The sequence below is a fragment of the Carassius gibelio genome, chromosome B3 (genome assembly GCF_023724105.1).
Source record: "Carassius gibelio isolate Cgi1373 ecotype wild population from Czech Republic chromosome B3, carGib1.2-hapl.c, whole genome shotgun sequence".
Lineage (NCBI taxonomy): Eukaryota > Metazoa > Chordata > Actinopteri > Cypriniformes > Cyprinidae > Carassius > Carassius gibelio.
Genome location: NC_068398.1, coordinates 9,121,279 through 9,140,604, shown reverse-complemented (window position 1 = coordinate 9,140,604; position 19,326 = coordinate 9,121,279). Strand labels below are relative to the sequence as shown.

The window sequence follows — 19,326 nt, the reverse complement described above, 5'->3', positions numbered from 1 at the left end:
GCCAACGAGGTCTATTCATTCCATGGAAGAGGAGAGATCTTTGTAGCCCCAGGGAAAACATTGTTTATATTGAGCAGCAATCTCAACGTTTTCTTGATTCCAAGGAAATACAGATTTTAGTTTTTTGTGTGGTGGTACATGTGAGAGGTTGAAAGTGTTTCTCCAACGTGTCCTCCAGAAACTCAGACTGTTTTCCAAAGCAGACGAGTCTCAACCCTCTCCTACAGCAGAGATGGGAAGTGTGAGATCACACCGGTATAGCATAGTTTCCTCTGAGGAAGGCAGGGTAAAGCTGTCCCCCATCGCCGTGCAGAATGGCTACGGGAATGGAAATGCGGGTGGCAAAGTGCACACACATCAGCAAACACAAACCCGCTTCGTCACCAAGGATGGACACTGCAACGTGCAGTTTATCAACATGAGTGAAAGAGGTCAACGCTACCTGGCGGACATCTTCACGACGTGCGTTGACATCCGCTGGCGTTGGATGATGGTCCTCTTCTGCCTCTCCTTTCTGCTATCCTGGCTGCTTTTCGGACTTATATTCTGGTTCATTGCCCTTTCATCCGGTGACTCAGACAATCAAGAACAGATATGCATTTCGAACGTTGACAGCTTCACAGCAGCTTTTCTGTTTTCTGTGGAGACGCAAACAACTATTGGTTATGGCTACCGATATGTAACGGAGGACTGCCCCTTTGCTGTCTTCATGGTGGTTTTCCAGAGCATCTTGGGATGCATCATCGATGCCTTCATCATTGGTGCGGTCATGGCTAAGATGGCCAAGCCTAAGAAAAGAAACGAAACTCTTGTGTTCAGTCACTATGCCACAATAGCCATGAGGGACGGTAAACTGTGTCTAATGTGGAGGATCGGGAACCTCCGGAAAAGCCACCTGGTGGAAGCTCACGTTCGTGCCCAGCTGCTCAAATCCCGCACCACCGTTGAAGGTGAGTTCATCCCGCTGGATCAGATAGACATTGATGTCGGATTCGACACTGGCATTGACCGCATATTTTTAGTGTCTCCCATTACCATCGTGCATGAGATTGATGAGGACAGTCCTCTGTATGAGATGAGCAAACAGGAACTGGAAAGTTCCGAGCTGGAGATAGTGGTGATTTTGGAGGGCATGGTGGAAGCTACGGCCATGACCACTCAGTGTCGCAGTTCTTATGTGTCGAGCGAAATCCTGTGGGGCCATCGATTTGAGTCGGTCCTTTTTGAGGAGAAAAACCATTACAAGGTGGACTACTCACGCTTCGAGAACACCTATGAAGTTCCCAGCACGCCTCAGTGCAGCGCTCGAGATTTGGCTGAAAATAGGTACATCAGGTCCAGCTCCAACTCCAACTCTTTTTGTTATGAGAATGAAGTAGCCTTCATGGATAAAGAGGAAACGGAGGATGATGACGACGATGATGATGATGAAAAAGTCCAGAGGAATATCAGAAGGGACAGTGTGGCCTTGGAACGATCCAATACCGATGATGTCAAAAGCACAGCTTCCAGTCAGGATACTTTATCGATACAACTCAAACTTTTAAGACAACAGCCTGAGTTATAACTGCTTTTAAAAAAGATCCATGGTACAGTATATGGTGTATATGCTGTACAGCATAAGAAAGTCTGTTTTGCTGCTGTTTTGAGAGTAATATTTTGCCAGTGGTTTGAGAGGAACACAAGATTGGGTTGCAGATGTCTTGTAACCTGTACTTGCGCTTGTTATCTAAGAAGACAAACATCAACTTTCAAATCTATTTTGACAGTCTATATGCAATCAATTATGATATAGACAAGAACAGCACACAATGTAGATAATATAAAATCTGCTTCAAACTGAGAATAGATTACACTACACAACTTTGCACTGATTTACAATTTGGATGGGGTTGATGCTAGGTGTCCAAATTAAGTATGTAGATCTTTAGGCAGTCAGAGAAGATATTTTTCAAAGAAAAATGTATAGTGTATGATGGTCACAGACAGCCATGTTTTCTTTTTTTTTCTTTGATTCCATCCAGTCGGAGGACATTAAACATTTTTAATATTCTGAGGCGATTTTAAAACATACTGTATTCACATAGTACTGGTAGAGCTAGTTTTCTATCCACCATCTTAGGTTTTTTTTCCCATTAACATATATTTGGCCAAAATAGAGTTTGCTCCCTTGGGTTGTAGCTTAATATTGCTACCTACATACTTTGGAAACAGCCTTTATGGAAGCCAGTCTTTGATATTGTCTATACATAGCTCAATAGGTTTTGGAGCAGAGCTATAATTTAACAATTGCCAAAGATTTTGCAGGACAGACAGTTTTGTCTGATTGCACACAGGCTACTAGCAGCATGTTCAGGATAACACCTTGCGCAAAAGCCATGATGAAATCATGTCTTTAACAGCAAAGGTGGTATAATGAAGAATAGGGAAAATGAGAACCAAATGTTTCCTTTTAATCTGGTCAATTTTGGACATTTAAAACTCACTGCAATGTCATGATTTAAGATAAATGAGTGAAACACAAGGTTAGAAACTTATCCTCCATATTTCATTTGAAAATAACAGGTATTTGTACGGTGGCAGGTTATGCCTGTGTGAACCACTGTATGTTCACAAATAGTTTGAAAACCTGTTAATGAGCTGGTCTCTTAACAACACGTTATTTATCCAGTCTTTCTATAATCGCTGTCCTGTATAAAACACAATAATGTTGATACACTACATTATTGACTTGTGTTGCATATTAACCTCTTAAGTTATTATATCAGTATTGAAGATTAGCCACACATTTTTAATGGGAATAAGGGTTAATGCTAATCTAGGGCACTTAATGTTTTCTTGTAGTGAACATACTGTAAAACTCCTCAGTCCATGTCCTGCATCTTCAGTGCTCTGTCAAAAATACACTTAACATCTCAGGGTTTGGATGAAATCTGGCATTCATACAAGATAAACAGTCAAAGAGTTGTAAATATATACACTGTACGATGCAAATCTTTGAATAATATGTAAAGAATGTCATGTTCATAGCAGTATATGTGTTTTCCATGTGCAATAGAGCTGTTTATGAATGAAGACATGAATGTTACTTATCTGCTGCTGAAAGATAAACGCTGATAAAAGGTTACAAATACTATTTTGTTTTGTATGACAGTGTGTTACAACCAAAGCAAGGATGACTTGAATTGCTGGAAGGTTTTAAAAACCAGGAAAATTAGGACACCAGTGTCTAAGGTTTTAAGGTTTTTAAAATATAAAACTGTGACAGTAGCTATCACAATAAAACTTACCAGTGATTGAAAATATCATCTACAGTGTGATTTTCAATAAATATGTAGTTTGCCTTGTTTGGTATTAATATCAACGTGAACAAGTCCATATTTTAAAACGTTTGACATCATAAAATATTTTGTCATTTTAATTAGGCCTGCAGCATATTTGCATATTTAACTGAAATAACGGTATTCTAATCAAATCAAATTATGTAATCCTAATATATAACATTCCAAAAATGACATCACAAACACATTCAGCACCTACTGTACATTTAAACAGAAGCAATTCATTTATTTTCAGACATTTTCAGTGTAATAATTGTCACTGAGATCATCCAGACAAAGATTGTCTGGCTGGACTCATTTGAATCCATGGCCCTAGTTTGTGTAAACAGAGAATTGATTGGACACAGGAGATAGAATGAGAGGATTGGATTTTGTTCTGCTGAAAGTCTGATTTAACCCGAGGGAATTTTCCACATTATCAATACATGTCCTCTTTACTAGGGAGGGGGGTTAAATCAGTTAAATCACTTCAATGGGCTTCAAATGCTTAATGAACAAGCAAAAAATGAATAGGTGTTTATGTGCACCAATGCTTACTGTATAATGGCAGAAGTATGGGAGAAAAGTCACTCTCACCTTTAAAACAGTTCAAATCCTTAATAATCCGAGCTACAAATTTAAGTATAGGAAGTAATATGCACCAGCTGTTGCAGTGAACGTTATCAATTCAGGTGTGTTCTCTACAGTTTAATCTCTAATGTTAGTCTTGATGAAGGAAGTCTGTTTGTGGGATTAGGATTATCCCTCTAACATGTTCTGCAGGGCAATCTATAATGCATTATGAAGTAGTCAATGGTTTTCAGTTCAAGCCAAACGTCAATATGTTTCTCACTCTTGAATTCGAATCGATCGGGTATCTGATTTTTTGTTTTCAGTGAGTCCCCGAACAAAAGTGTTGTGTGACTGAGAGTTGAATGAAAACATCAAAGACTAGGAACTTTGCTGACATGGCGCTGCGGAAGGGTAAATGTAAAAGGCGGTGCTACTACGGATTTAATATTGAGTCATCGAGTTATAATTTTTAGTCAGAGATGCATGCTAGATAAATCAGGCACAATGAAGAATGACATTCAAGTTGCAGTCCATCAAGATAATAATATAATATGATATAAGCACCAAACAGCTGTTTCTCACACAAGTGGAATAAACAGTTGCAATAAAAAGAGATTAAAAAACGTGTGGTTCATATAAAACTCACGACACAATGCCATGTTGCATGAAAATCCAAAAAAATACGTTTTGTTGTTGTTGAATGTAACTAGTCTGCTAACTTCTAAACACTGATTAGCACCTACGTAAAGCATAAAGGGACAAACTTTTTAACTAGTGCGTTTTGTAGTGAACGCTGTGCATGTCCGAGACAAGAGACAGTGGGATCTTTTTACTTCTTGAAAATGGCACCTTGATTGATTGATTTAGATTTGATTTGTTTTTTATAGCCTATAATATTCCTCTATTTGGTTCCAAAACTTTTGATTGTTTCAATATTCTGAAATAGGCTTTACAAAATACATATGTAAAATTATATAGGCCAATTATAGTCAATATTAGCCTATAGCAAGAATTGATCAACAGTTTATATGATTGGTGGTTGTCTATTTGAGCCATGATCTCCTGTAAAGCTGCTTCATGAAAAAAAAATAACAGTTTCAAGAGATATAAAAATAAAGCAGAATTGGTCTAAACTGAAATAGCATTCTTGCACAGACTGAATATAGTTCCATGACACAGAAATTAATGTATGAATTATAAAGATCAAAATAGCCTGTGTCAAAACACAAGATGAAGAGGCGGGTTTGGTATTATTGTCTCTGTTGGCATCTCCACAGTCTGACATTTCCTGAGTGAGCAGTATTGACAGATAGCACATTCCCTCCAACACTGATTACATAAAGCTGCTTCCATTAATGACCTCTAGCCAAACTGAATCAAGTGTTGACTTGATCACAGGACTAAAACTATGCAGCATGGACATTTTGGTTTACCCATATACATTTACCAAAATGTGTATTATTTAACAGAGCACTCTGTGTGCAATGTGTGCAATGCATGTATGCACTTGACCCAACCAGTGTGATAACCCAAAAACAATATGAAGCATGCTTTTACAATGCAACTATGATTCTTTATTAACTGATCAGATTGACAAATGTTATGACATTACCACTCTAATTTGGATACATACATACAGACTTTTAAATGTATGTAAGCTACTCTTGCATCATTTACTCTGCTGTTTAACCTTTTCCTATAGTCTGAAGTATACAGTGCATATATGCTACAGTAAGATTTTATTCCAAACATACTGTAGCCTAAGCATCATGTTTCTTTTCCCAACATGCACCTGCCCAGCATCCATAATCACTGCAGCAGCTGCTTCTAAATGCTGCGTTCGCACTGCTGTGCTCCAGCTGGCTTTCTAATAGTTATCTCATGATAGCTTTACTCCAGCCAAATGGCATCATGAAACCTGTCAACACTAAAGTCAGCGTCTGCATACCAAACCACTCTCTTAATTCTAATAGTTCAGTGGCTCTGAGGGTGGCCACTTTCTGACCACCAGAGGGCAATGGGAGTACAGAAGAAGTTTTAGTTTTTGAGCACACTGGTTTCAGTTTCTTGGGATTCAAAGTCTCTAACAAAACTCTTTGGTTGCATTTTTAAGACACTAAATGTGAATATGGTTAAAAAATAAATAAAGATATCAGTTTTTGTCCTACCATAAATTAGAAAATGCTGTCAACAGCCATAACCAGAAAGAAATTCACAAGTGTTCTATAACTAAGGTGAATGTTAAATGTTGTAAATGTTGTACCCTAACCCTAACCCACCCTTTGAAAAAAAAAAAAAAGACAGGAATACAACTTAAATGTCTTGTGTATTTAAGTGATACTGAAACTGTAATAATATAAAATATACTTTAAATTAATATTTTAAAATATGTTTTCTTTCCATCTCAGAACTTACCAGTGCCTGAAAAAATAGAATATAAGAAACGTATTCAGTGCACAAAATATAACCTTAGTCTAGGTAATGAAGACACAGTAATTTGTGGGTTCATAAATTGTGATTTTAATGAAAATCATCATGAATTACAATATAACATAAGTGAGCAAAAGATCAGTTCAGAATACTCCATAAGACACAAATGCATTAATCATCAAAGAACAAGAACAAGAAAAAGAACAAAGAGTTTTTGATTTTTTTTTTTTTTCATTTTATGAAATCAATTAGCATGCTCACCATAAAAATTATTACAAATAAAAACAATATCTCAAATATGACTATGGTCATATGATTACCAAGTACTAATAAATTAAGATGAGCTTCCATGCATCATGGTAAAAATAGAAGTAACTATTCAAAACCTATTTTATCTCTGCAATATCCTATTTCCAAAGTGAAACAGGATATTAAATGAGAAAAAAGAAGGGTGGACTTTGATTTTATCCTCTGGGAATTGCCTGAATGGTGAAAAATGGGTGTTGCACACCAGATTGCAACAGAAAAATCTATGCAACTTGAGACGCTTTGGAAAAAGCATCTGCCAAATCCATAAATGTAAATATATTTGGACATGTATAATTTGCTTTCAAAGCTATTGGGCACCGGAAATCATTAGTAGAGGAGCTAGACTTTTACTTTTTCGCTACTATGAGGCTGTGATAGAGGGGCTTCACAATAATGTGCAGGTAGAGCGAGCTGTCAATGAGGTACTCAGATGCTCTACGCTGCAGGTCCGCTTCTAACAGGAAGTCTCCCGCCTCTTCCGTACTCTGGTGGAAGTTGTAGACATGACGGACCACCACCTTCCCCTGCTTCCGGGTCGAAACGATGACAGTCTTTTGAAAGCTGACGCCAGCAAAGTCTGGGCTGGAGGTGGCCGGTGTGACGATGATCCGCGGACGCCCTCCATCGGTACGAGTGGGCTGCAGGGACCCCTGCTCCGGATAAGCAGACCGCACGCTTAGAGGAAGCCAACGAGGAGAGAAAAGAGCATTCCAGGTCACACGTTTGCTAGCGTCGTGGCCACTCGGTCCAAGTTGAGTCTGAAAACTGAAGCTGCGGTCATCCCGTGTTGGGTTGTTGATGACCCACGGAGAGCCCCATGCTGGCGACAGATAGTTACGAGGCGCAAAGAGGCTGCAGTTCACGTCAAAGTACTTTGCGAGCTGGATGGGTGAGGCTGCGTGGAACTGGAAGGCTAGGAAGAGCAGATCGCGTACCGATTCGTAATACTTCAACATCACAGACGACTTCTTCTGCAGGTGGAACAAGTGCTGAGGTGATATCATGGCATAGCGTATTGCTTTGAGAGCACTCTCGGTCGTCTCAGCTGAGGGCTGGTTCTGGTTGATCCAGGCCTCCAGAGCTTCGTACAGCTCCAGTTCACTCTGCAGAACCAGGTCTGAACGCTGCAGCAAAGTAAGCAGCAGTTCTTCGCTCACTGAGCTCCATTCGGCACTGTGTAGAACCGACGACAGGTTCCAGGACAGGTACTGGAGGCAGCTGTTCTGCAGGGCCACGTCCCCGATCTGCGTGGCGTATTGGTACCAGCTCACCACGTGACCCGTGGACGAGTCGCTGGACAGGTGCTGGGTCATGTACTGGGTGAGGCCCTGCTGGAGGTCCCACACGTGGTACTTGCTGGCGAGCTTGTGTAGAGGAATGGCCTGGTTCAGACGCACTGTGATGTCACCACAGTATAAGTACCTGCAGGGAAGAATCAGCCTTACCATTAATGTTTTACCTTGGATAACTGATTACCCTGAGGCTTTACCTCAAGGGCCAGATTAACTAAACAGGGCAAATTGGAGTGCAGTTCCATATAAATGCTTCATAATATTCACTAATATACTATAGTAGTGGAAGGTAATGTTTAAAAACTCAGTTTAATGTGATTTGTTAAAAATCTGTGATATGAAAAAAAAAATAAAACAGAATGTTTAAGCAAAATAAAAACTATTTGTTGAAAATCTACATGTATAATATGTATAAAAAATAGGATATATATTCATAAAATATTATTGACTACTATAGTTTAGTAGTGGAATGTATCGTTTAAATTGTTGTTTAAATTACCCTCCAAAGGTGGAAAATCTACAATATAAATTAGAATTAAAAATAAATAAAACAAATAAATAAAAAAATAGAAAAAAAGTCTCAGTGTAAAAATCTACAATATATTTAAATTACAAATAATAAATACATAATTTGAAAAACAGAACAATGCACTACAATACAAAATAAAAAAAGAAATAGGATATATTCATAAAATAAAATAATTTTGTTTAAAATATAAAATAAAAAAGAAATAAACACATTAATGTGTTTGTTTGAAAACCTAGAATATAAATTAGAAATAAATGTAAATCTGAAATATAAATATAAATGTAATGTAAAAAAAAAAAAAAAATTGTTGACAATCTAAAATTCAAATTGTAATAGAGCATTAATCCTTTGCTCTGTTACTTCACAGTACAACTCAACAAGAGGAAGTGAATCCAACAGAATGAGATCATTACACAGGAAAACCATTACATCACAGTATTTTTCCTAGAAACCCCAGTTGGTTGCTCCCAGTTAGTGGAGTGTTATGGTTTATTGATTATAGATTTAGGTTGGTAACAGTAAGGTTGTAGGTTCAAGGGCAACGCATGAACATTCACCTCAACCCTATGTTGCTCCATTGGGGATGTGCTTGTAATAAGTATTCTGTAAATCACTTTCGATCAAAAATTTGCTAAATGTCCAATTAGTAATGAATCACTCACCTAATGAACTTATCAAAGACAGCTACACAGTCTGGAGTCTCTCTGAGGATCATCGCAGTGGAGTTTCTGGTCTGTAGGAGCTCATCAAACACGTCGCTCTGTAGACTCAACACCAGCGAGTGGACCTGGATGAGCTTCACCTCGTCCGTGTTTAAGGTCTGAACACGCAGGGTCACGTCACTGCCGTTTCCCTGGATCAGCAGGGCCTCCATGCGCTGCACCAGCGCCATTGAATGGTTCAGTGTGGTAGCACTGTTCTCCAACACCACATCTGACTTCAGAGCAGCTGCGGGACACAAACGGGACATTTGTGTGCAGAATGGAGCTTTTTTAACATCTCACAACTTCAGAAGAGTAAAAAAAAACATTTTTGCACATTCAAAAACAAGAACAATGCGTATTACGAGATGTTTAGATGTTCTTGCATGCATTTACACTGCATATTTTATCAGATATTGAATAATGCATGCGCAATCTTTGAAACAATTGTAGCCATTCTTTCTTGTATTTCATCTATGTAGTTGTAACTGCTCTTATGAATTCAAAACACACCCAAAAAAACTGCCCTTCCATCCAGTTCTTTTTGGCACTCAACTGAAATTCTTTCTTTTTCCATGTAATCAGAGGCATATAAAAATTAAGTGTTAGAGCAATTATTTTGCATTTCAGCTTCCAAGGCACTTTAAGTGAGCCTGAGAAAAGGAGGAAAAAGACTGAATGCAAAATCAGGAGCAAGACTTTAATGAAAGGCTCCGACTGCCGCTCGCTGCTCTTCAAGTCATGTGACTCATTACAGTTTGATCAGTTCACTCATTTTGAAAGCTACTGCATTTCCTGTAAAGATGGTGACTTCACTTATGCAAATGCAACTGCACTATGCAACATTGTGTCTATATGAAGAAACACTTTACAGAAGATTTTTACGTAAAATAAATTGTGTTCGTAATCCATATTAGATTGTGCTTTTGTGCATATTATGCAACTACTGTGTAGAAAAGGACCAAATAAAGTCCTAATCTTTGCTCTGATCATATTAATAATAGCTTTTGGAATAAAAATTGAAAATAACAAACACATGAGAAGAAAAATCTTGTAATTTACAGAAATACATGATTATTAAAATCTATGATCTTACCTCCTACACAAAGTGCAACACAAAGGTTGGCCACATAGAGCAGAGCAGGAACACTTCCTCCAGAGTTCAGCATCTCTCGTCCTCGATTAATGTCGTCCTTCCTTGCCTTTTGTTCACTCCGATCTCCCTGTCTGTATGTGCTGCTCAGGCTCCCTGTCCCGCACTCTTTATGTAGGACGCTGGCACATCGCTGAGCATCTCTCAGCCTCATGGAGCCCTCTGATTGGTGGAATCCGGCTGGGCCGTTGCCATGACGACCGCTTTGATTGTGAGTTGCTCCTCTTTCAATGTTACATGATATCGATCTGTGGCACCGGGCCGCGTGTTTGGACTGAAGTGGGCGTCTGGAGTGGGATGCGGTCTACACATGGGGGCTATTGCTACTGTGTTAGCTCAAATAAAAGAAAAGAATACACTGGAAGATGAATATTATTGCACATTGTTGCACAATGCTGAATTGCACAGAAGATATCTATTTAGTAGCATATTAAAAAACAAATGAATTCACAAATTACTGATTGAGTGAATACCAATTCCCTGCAATATAACCACTTGTTACAAATAATATATATATATATATATATATCTTATATAAATCTGTGGAATTTGTACTTCTTTTTTTAATTTTATCATCCTCTAGTTGACAATCGATTGCTTTAAAAAAGGAATTTATATTTAATCACAAAAAGTGCAGGATGAGAATAAAACACATATATTCATATTGTAATACCTTCATTTTTAAAACATAAATATTTAGAATAGTCCTTCTGAATCTGAAAGGACAAACTGCAACTCACTGTGCAAGTGTGCATTATATAAAGGTGTGAGTCTATTTTTTTTTTTACTTTTACACAGTCCTCCTACATCCACTTGTAAATATTTAATCACAAAATCCATCAATATGGTTTTGTTGACCAGCAGATGTGGCATGCTACATTGAGATATAATACAATACAATATAATGCACAGAGCAGAGCATCATGTGGAGGTCATGGCAGCCCTGTCCTGCTCATGTTTGTCTCTCTCTGTCTGTACAGCTGCACCACTCTCTCCAGCTCTTCTTCCATCATCCTCTTCTTCATCATAGAGGGTTTGCTGACTGACATAGGACTGAGACCCAGGAGGGAGCTCTGCCCCTGGAGATAAGATCAGCATGATAATACTGAACAAACAGCATTAACTAGCATCTCAAAAAGGAGTAAAGGCACGCAAACAAGTTACCTGGGGTTTGACTATGGCTTTCCTTGATTTAACACAGTGATGAGCTCCATGGCAACCTCTCCAAACAGTACTTCATCTAAGAGAAAGAAGAAACGATGGAATATGAATATGTTTTGAAATGTGAAGCTTAATTTTTACAGAGTAAATCTCACTAAATGAATGCATGCCTTTAAACATCTCCTCCTCCTCACACTCCTCTTGCTGGTTTAGCTTCTTTTTCTGTTGCAGAAGTTTCCCTTTATGTAACCTAAAACAAAGACAAAGGCACTTTAACACACTAATGCAGGATTAGAAATTAATGCAGTCTTTATTTATAGAAAACTTTCCAAAAGTATGTGCATTTGTGATGAAATCGATTACTGAAACATTGATAGGCTTTACTGATTTAATCAACTCATTTGATTAGCTATAAATCATCTTAAACTGGCAACATGCTGAAATAAAAATATTAAAAAAATCTATATAAAAATAAAATAAATTAAAATACATTTAAATCATGAACATCAATGCATCATGTTTTTTTTGTTTGTTTGTTTTTGTTTGTTTTTTTGTATCACTGCATTATCATAGTTTTCATTAATATTTTGAATTAGATTTTATTTTTATATTTTGATTTCAATTAAATTTTAGTTTCAGTTTTAGTAATTTTGTTGTATGTTTTCGTCATTGGTATGTTTATTTATTAGTTTGAATGATTTGGGGTTATTTCAGTACTTCCAAAATTGGCAACAACCTGAAATAAAAATATAATAAAATATAATAAATACAACAAAAATTTATATAAAATGTTTTTTAAAAATATATTTAAAAATACGTCTTTCAAGATTTTTTTTTTAATGGTTTAGTTTTAGTAAACAACAATAATAACCGTAATAATGACTGTGCTGAACTAACCTATTTTTCTTTTTTGATTTGTTCTCCTCTGTCTCTTCTTCGTTCTTTGGCTTGACCTCCGGATGTCGCTCTACCTGGCTGTTCGTGAGTCATTCGCTGCACATAATCTCTCTCTGACTCCTGTCGTCCTCGGTGGAAGTGTGGGATAGGAAAATCTCATGAAAACGTCTTTGACTTAAAAGTTAAAAAAGAAACATATATGAACATAGAGCAAGATGTCCCCTCCTCGGCTGTCCTTGCCACTGGCCGTGTCATCAGGCAGTCTTTGTGGGACACTATAGCTTGTCTGCAGACAAAACCCTAACAGCAAGCGGCCCACAAGGTGTACCTCAATTTTTATTAACTAACTGCATTCAATCGTTTTAACAGAATCCCAGTATGACTACACTCCTTTCAAATGAGTAACAATAATGTGCAGGGACAAAAATAAATATCTTATGAGTGAAAGGTCAGATCATGTTAAACCACTGCTTCAAAAAAATCACAACTGGCTTTCCAGGCATAATGGCATTAATTAATATTGACATCATATTGTTAACACTTTCATTTTTAATGACACCATTACCACTGTTCAAAGCTTTGATTACTATTTTGATAAGAACTCTATTGGTTTTTTTTTTTTTTTTTTTATAATCAACTTTTATAAGTGAACTTCATGCAGGCATTAAAATATAAAAAAATCATTCACATAAAATAATTGTTCATGCAAGTTTATGGGTCTGCTTTTATTGTGCAGAGCAGACCACAAGACTTATATCTCAACCTTACATTATAACACAAAAAAGTAACCTTTTTCACAACATAACGTTAGTAAGTATTCATATATTTTCCAGTGGATTTTCTGTGTCATTTTTTTCTCCATTTAATCTGGTTAAAACACACATTTTACGGCTTTTTGGAGATTGTCTAATCGGTGCCCATTTCCTACTTGTGATTTCAATGAAAATGTGAGTACCCAAGTTCATTAACTTATTTCTCTCATTTATCTCCTCCACTGTTGCCATACTATGCTGATAACCACCCAAATTATTTAGGCTACCACTCAAGAAGACCACTGTAGTAATGTCAGGTCATAAACATTTGCATAATTATTTACTTTATGTTATATTTAAGATGCAACTGGTTCATGACCACACAATCAGACGATAGACAAGATTTAGTCATGTTTGTTAACAGGCTAAATTAAATCGCAGATGTCCCATGTTAATAATTGTAACTCTGTTACCATTGGGAGAAAAACAATATCATTTTAATAGTGCGTTAGTTCCTTCCTGCTCCTGATTGTGTTGACCTATCTTTCTGGACATGTTTGAATCACATATTTCCTCTTTCCATTATTTCTGCTACTGTTGGATCAAACATTTTCTTTGACTCTAACCATTTTAATCAGGAGCTGCTACCACACCTTTCCTTCTGCATTGACATCCGTTATAGAAATTGGCTCTGAACATACGTATGATTTCAGAATAACATCAGGAGGTGTTATATCTTGGTGAAGTTCAATGTGCTATGAATTCATGTCCAACTAAGCTGACACAGTTTGGGAATATACAATATAATAAAGTGTCATCTGGCCTGTTAGGAAATGGTTAAATTGATTTTCTTCATGCAGTCTTTATCCCATTTCTGAAACGTTTACCAAACTGTTTTTCTTCAGTTTAAATATAGGTGTAAAAATACATAACGTCTGAATGTAATTCTTAATATTGCATATGAGACATGAAGTGTTTTCCAGGCAATGCCAAATGATGGAGAATAAAAGCTGCATTTTGCAAAGGTGTATTACCACAAAATTGGCTTAATAATCCGGGTTCCACTCTTCCCATTACATTAGTTTTATTTTCCAAAGCTTGTATACTCAGAACTCAGGCTCATTCAAACCCAGCTGACTAAACCTTTCCATGAGCCGGGGACACCCGGATGACCCTCGGCCTCCACCTGAGAGAACAACACGCTCTTTGAGTCCAGAAAGCGGACAGACTGATTGTTGATACATTCAGAATGGCCTGACTCACCGTTTCCTGAGAAAGCTCCACTCCCAGGTACACACAGTGACCTGTCTGCATAGCAGCCTCTTTGTGACCTGTTTACATGCGGATTCCCCAAATATACTGTATTTTTATACTGTAGTTTTAATTGAATAAAATTGATTTCCTGGATTTTTCTTTTTCAGGGTTGCACTTGCTGTCGTTCAGAGAAGGTCACGTGTTTGTGGTCAGTCGGCACCATGTACAGCTGAGAAGAAACAAAGGCTTTCAACAACACGTGACGAGACCTAAATAGGAATTATCCTGTGCTCTCTGTCAAAATAATTTGTGACATAACTCAGGGGGCACATTCCAGGAAGGGTCACCCAGCTTGTTGGGAAGCACCAGTGAGGAAGGGGAAACAAACTCCATAAGGGGTCATCCAGTTTCACCCAAGCTAATCCAAGTTTGGCTTGGTGTTTTTATGACTGGCGGAGCACTTGTGAGGGTGATATGTCTGGGTGTTGGTGTATTTAGACATACTGGTGGATGGTTTTAAACATTAGCTCAGAGCTTACATTCAGAACGTATATCATGTGACTTACATAGTTGTCTGTTTCTACAGAGAGCTGTTGAGGAACCCCTGAAGATTCCTCCACCAATCCGAACATTTTCTGAAGTGGACATCTATGATGATCTGATCACCTGTCTGTGTTTAAGTGGTCTACTGAGGAACAAAGTTCTGGAAAAAAAAAAAAAAAAAACAAGAGAAAGATGCTTCATCACATTTCCTGTCTCAACGTAATCTTAATCTATATTCTTTCGAGACAGCGTTGACTCATGGAAGGAAAAGTACACGCACAGCAACTTACACAGTTGGTATTATTGACAATATGAGTCACTAAGTGAAAAAACCAAGAGAGGAGATAGTTTTGGCTAGAAACCTACATTTGAAAATTCCACCTGACTGAACAAGAGTTAAGTCATAAAGAAGTGTTAGCTATTTACTGCCAGCTCAGAGTCTCCATTGGGAGTCCGAGTGGTGCTCTGGAAATACATTTTTGGGAACATGAAGATAGAATCTAGCTTGAGTAGATGTTCTAGTCACGCACAGAACAAACTCATCAGTCCACAATTTGCATGAGTCTAGTTTTTAGAGATGAGCAAAGAAAATATTTTTTGAGCGCCACTACAGATAGTCCTACTACTTCAGCACACATGTAAAAGTATATATATTTAAAAAAAAATACATAAAACAAATATATGTATTTTGCAATTCAGATTGGGGCGGCAGAAATCGCACACTTCACCTTTAACTTCTGAAGGACCTTATGTTTCTCAATTTGGATATCCACAGGAATGCTTTAACCGAGTCAGTTTCGTTTGCTGCGCAAATAATAAATATCCCCCAATGCCAGAAGCTTCATTTAAATGGATTCCTTATCACTGGTGGTGGCTGCCTTTCAGAAAATTATTTTATTTCTAAAATAACCTTGAGCTAATATTTACAGATGCTAAAGAAGGCACTTGTGGTCAAAGAGAGCACAAGATGAGCCCTAGCTCTGAATTAAGCCTCCAGATACCACACTGCTCCAAAACGGATGAAACTGGCCACTGACGCAAATCCTGAGAGACAGTGTGCAATCCAAGACACATATTTCCCTCCTCTGTGTGTCTCTGTCTTGTATTTTTTATGTCTCTGTTAACAGGACTTCTCAGAAGTGAATGCAATGTGTCATTATGTTACATTACGGGTTCTTTAAATAGAGTCATCATGCATCTTTGTTTGTAAGTAAACGGATACAGTGGCAATAAAATGTTTCTGGACACTAAAGATGCAATTAAAAATGTATAAATGTCTTTGCATTATGTAACACAATATCAAAACAAGGGGTTATCATAAAAAACACTTTCTAGAAAAACATTTCACAAAATGAAGCTTGTTGGGCTTCAAACTATGAAGCAATCATCAGATTTGCATATATTTCTGAACATATGCATATGTTCAAAATAAAAAAAGGAAAAAGGGCACTTTCTGATTGTCAGAGTTTGTGAAACATGTTCATGTGTTAATATGATGACAGCTGTGTGAAATTGAGGGGCACTTATAAAACCACAGGGAAAAAAAGACGGAAATGTTTGAAAAAGTGACTCAGAAAGTGAAGTTAGTTCTGTAAAAAGCTTATGCATAATTTGTTTGCATGTGCCACTTGATTTGGAAATTTGTGTCTAATGCAGTGAAATTGAGACATTTTTAAGCATGACTTACTGGAAGTGTCCAAGAGTGTCCAAATCATTTTTTGAGGCCACTGTACAATCTGCTAATTTGCATGTGTAAACGTCTGCAGTTTTTAATTGCAAGAGGAAGTGATGATTGCCAAACATAGGAGGCTGACACTGCCATTGCTATGAAGGTAATACCTTCACCACTTCATTATTCAGCATACTCAGAGGCACCAGGGAGGTTATTGGCAATAAATAGTTGTTGTCACTGTGTGAGGTCTATGGGAAATGATACCTCTGTGTGTGTCCTCTCACATTTGCATGCACTCATATTCACATTCCAGGTTTCATACAGACTGTACAGAGACGCTGGAGCCAGGATGTCTTGACCAGAGTCTCATGTCCACTGTCCAGTGTCCACTGTTCCTGTCTAGGACAGGCCAAAGCCAACCGCAGAGAGAGAGAAAAAATGTATATCAGCAGAATGAAGATGCAATGAAAGTGGGAGGATTTACACAACATCACCATAGAATCACAGCGGAAATTACACACTTTAACTTCAACTGTGTAATTTCTGTGCCACTGGCAGCACCAAACAGAATTGCAAAAATAATGACTGTTTGGAAACCGTTTTCCTTGTCTGCCCCTCAGATTGCCTGGAAAATACCTGTGCCTTTGTATTGTGATGTTTAAAAGTGTGCAAAACCACTTCCTCGTTTGTGATTTTAGCTCTTGGCAATCTTTATATACTCAAGGTTCCCATGATCTGTTAGCAGCAGAAAGGGGTTTTGAGCTTCGCTTTCACCAGTCTATACTCTTTCAATGCACCTTTCATAGTGAGCACTGCCCGATTCCCCACCTCGCAATTATGGTCTGTAGGAACAAGCTTCTTAAAATGTAATATGGCCAGGTCACCAGGTAGGACACAGCATGGCAGTCGCTCAAGTGTCACTTTCCACAATTAATTTATACAATTTGGAGTATTTTCTGGTTTAAAATACCTGTTCAGACATCAATTTTCAATACTAAGTGTGTGGATTTGCCTCAACATGCAAGAAATTCACTTGTAGACCATAATTGTGAACTGAAATGACCTAGTTCAAATTCTCCTACAAAACACTTACACTAAGGGACAGTGGGATGACTTTGTCCCTACAAAGGGATGTGCCAGATAGTGAACTAGTAGCACATTTCCATGAGCAAATTCAGCCTGATCCTACGGCGATTCGTACATATTTTACAAGGTGGCAAATTCGTACGAATTTGTACGACCTCATTCATACAAAATTCATACTATTTGTGATAAATCATACGTATTTTACGAGTTGCACAATTCATATGATTTTGTTCGAATGACCTACACCTAACTTCGCCCCTAAGCTTACCCGTCACTCAACATGCTCACCTGGTTAAATAAAAATAAATAAAATCGTTCCTATACAACAGTGATTTTGAACCTGTGGGCCGCAGGCACCTAGTGGGTCGCGATGGTATTGCAGGTGGGCCGCCAATTACAATCTAGCTTCTGAGTACTAAGTTGTTAACCCAACAATAGCGGGGTCAGTTAATTTTTTTTGCCTCCACCAACAAATTGTCCCTAGCTTCCAACAAATGAAACAATTATTGGAAGTTGGCCTTGGGTAACCTAACACCACAGGAGTGGATGGGATATAGGGGGGGAAAAAGATTCAATGTAGAACTATAAAGACTTCTTGTCCCATAGAGTGTGCAGGTTTTTTTTTTTTCTTAGCTGAAATCATATTATCTTAATTATTTCCTTGAAGTATCCCTTGCATTTCAGGTAGCTCGATCATACACCCCTAGAGGCTCATAAACCTTGTGGTGGTAATGGGTTATCTATGCTCAGCAGGGAGTCACTGTTATTTATACAGCTAATATGATTCCGGAAATATTTTCATGCTTCTTCTTACACTTTCTTTCTATAAAGTTTCTGTATTTCACGCATTACTGCCCATGATCCTACATCCTGTTATTGTACAACTTCAGACATGCAAGACATGTCATAGGAATGCACTTTAAAAAAAAATAGAGTGAAATGGAAAAATCTATGGTTGGGATGTACTTCCTATTGGGACAACAGGAGAATGTGCGTGTGACCAGAGAATCCCACAATTTAAGGATATGACAGAAGTGAACTGCATCGTCGAAACCTATAAGCAGTTCAGAACAGAAACACTGAACAGACTCGCAGGTTCCAGCACCTGAACATAACAATCTAAATCACCCAGCTGCCAAAGCAAAGGGTGCCACGAAACAATAACAAAACCACAGTAGCTACAGAGCTAAATCCGGTCATACACCACCAGACAAACAGATATACAACCAGCCCTACAAATTTGGTTAATCGTGTTTTAATTGAAACCACAAAATGGTAACTTCAGCTCAACTGTACATATTTAGTCAAATAGTCATGATGTTGTAGAAAGTGGATATGGGTTGTACCAGACAGACTACTGCATGACTCACGGTTATAAATACAAAACAAACATTAGGGTACAAAGAATGAAACGAGTCAAAGCTTTGCTCCTCCCCCTAAACTGTCTCCACAGTTTGTTTGCTGTGATTCACTGTGATTCAGACCTCCAGGTGCACTTTAGATGACCAGACATGCCACTTGGGGGTCAGGAGTGTGACAACGTGCCGAATTCTGTTGTAGAGCCAATGCCAGGACTGCTCCATCTGTCTGGCATGTGTCAAAAATGACAAGAACCAGTGGAGTCCCTGCAGCAAGACACGACTCGAGCCAGAGT

The 19,326-nt window shown here is 38.0% G+C and overlaps 2 protein-coding genes across 2 annotated transcripts; one reads left to right on the top strand and one right to left on the bottom strand.

Annotated features, from left to right (window-relative positions):
- LOC127952829 (inward rectifier potassium channel 2-like) lies at nucleotides 1-3,285 on the top strand. Its single transcript, XM_052551662.1, has one exon. It carries the CDS (start codon nucleotides 233-235, stop codon nucleotides 1,565-1,567), a length of 1,335 nt encoding a protein of 444 aa, XP_052407622.1. The 5' UTR covers nucleotides 1-232; the 3' UTR covers nucleotides 1,568-3,285.
- A 3,112-nt stretch (nucleotides 3,286-6,397) lies between these two features.
- On the bottom strand, nucleotides 6,398-10,607 carry LOC127952821 (BTB/POZ domain-containing protein 17-like). The gene is made up of 3 exons (XM_052551652.1): nucleotides 10,251-10,607; nucleotides 9,116-9,401; nucleotides 6,398-8,054 (listed from the first exon to the last, which is right to left on the bottom strand). Exons 1-3 carry the CDS (start codon nucleotides 10,459-10,461, stop codon nucleotides 6,980-6,982), a joined length of 1,572 nt encoding a protein of 523 aa, XP_052407612.1. The 5' UTR covers nucleotides 10,462-10,607; the 3' UTR covers nucleotides 6,398-6,979.
- Between the last annotated feature and the right edge of the window lie 8,719 nt (nucleotides 10,608-19,326).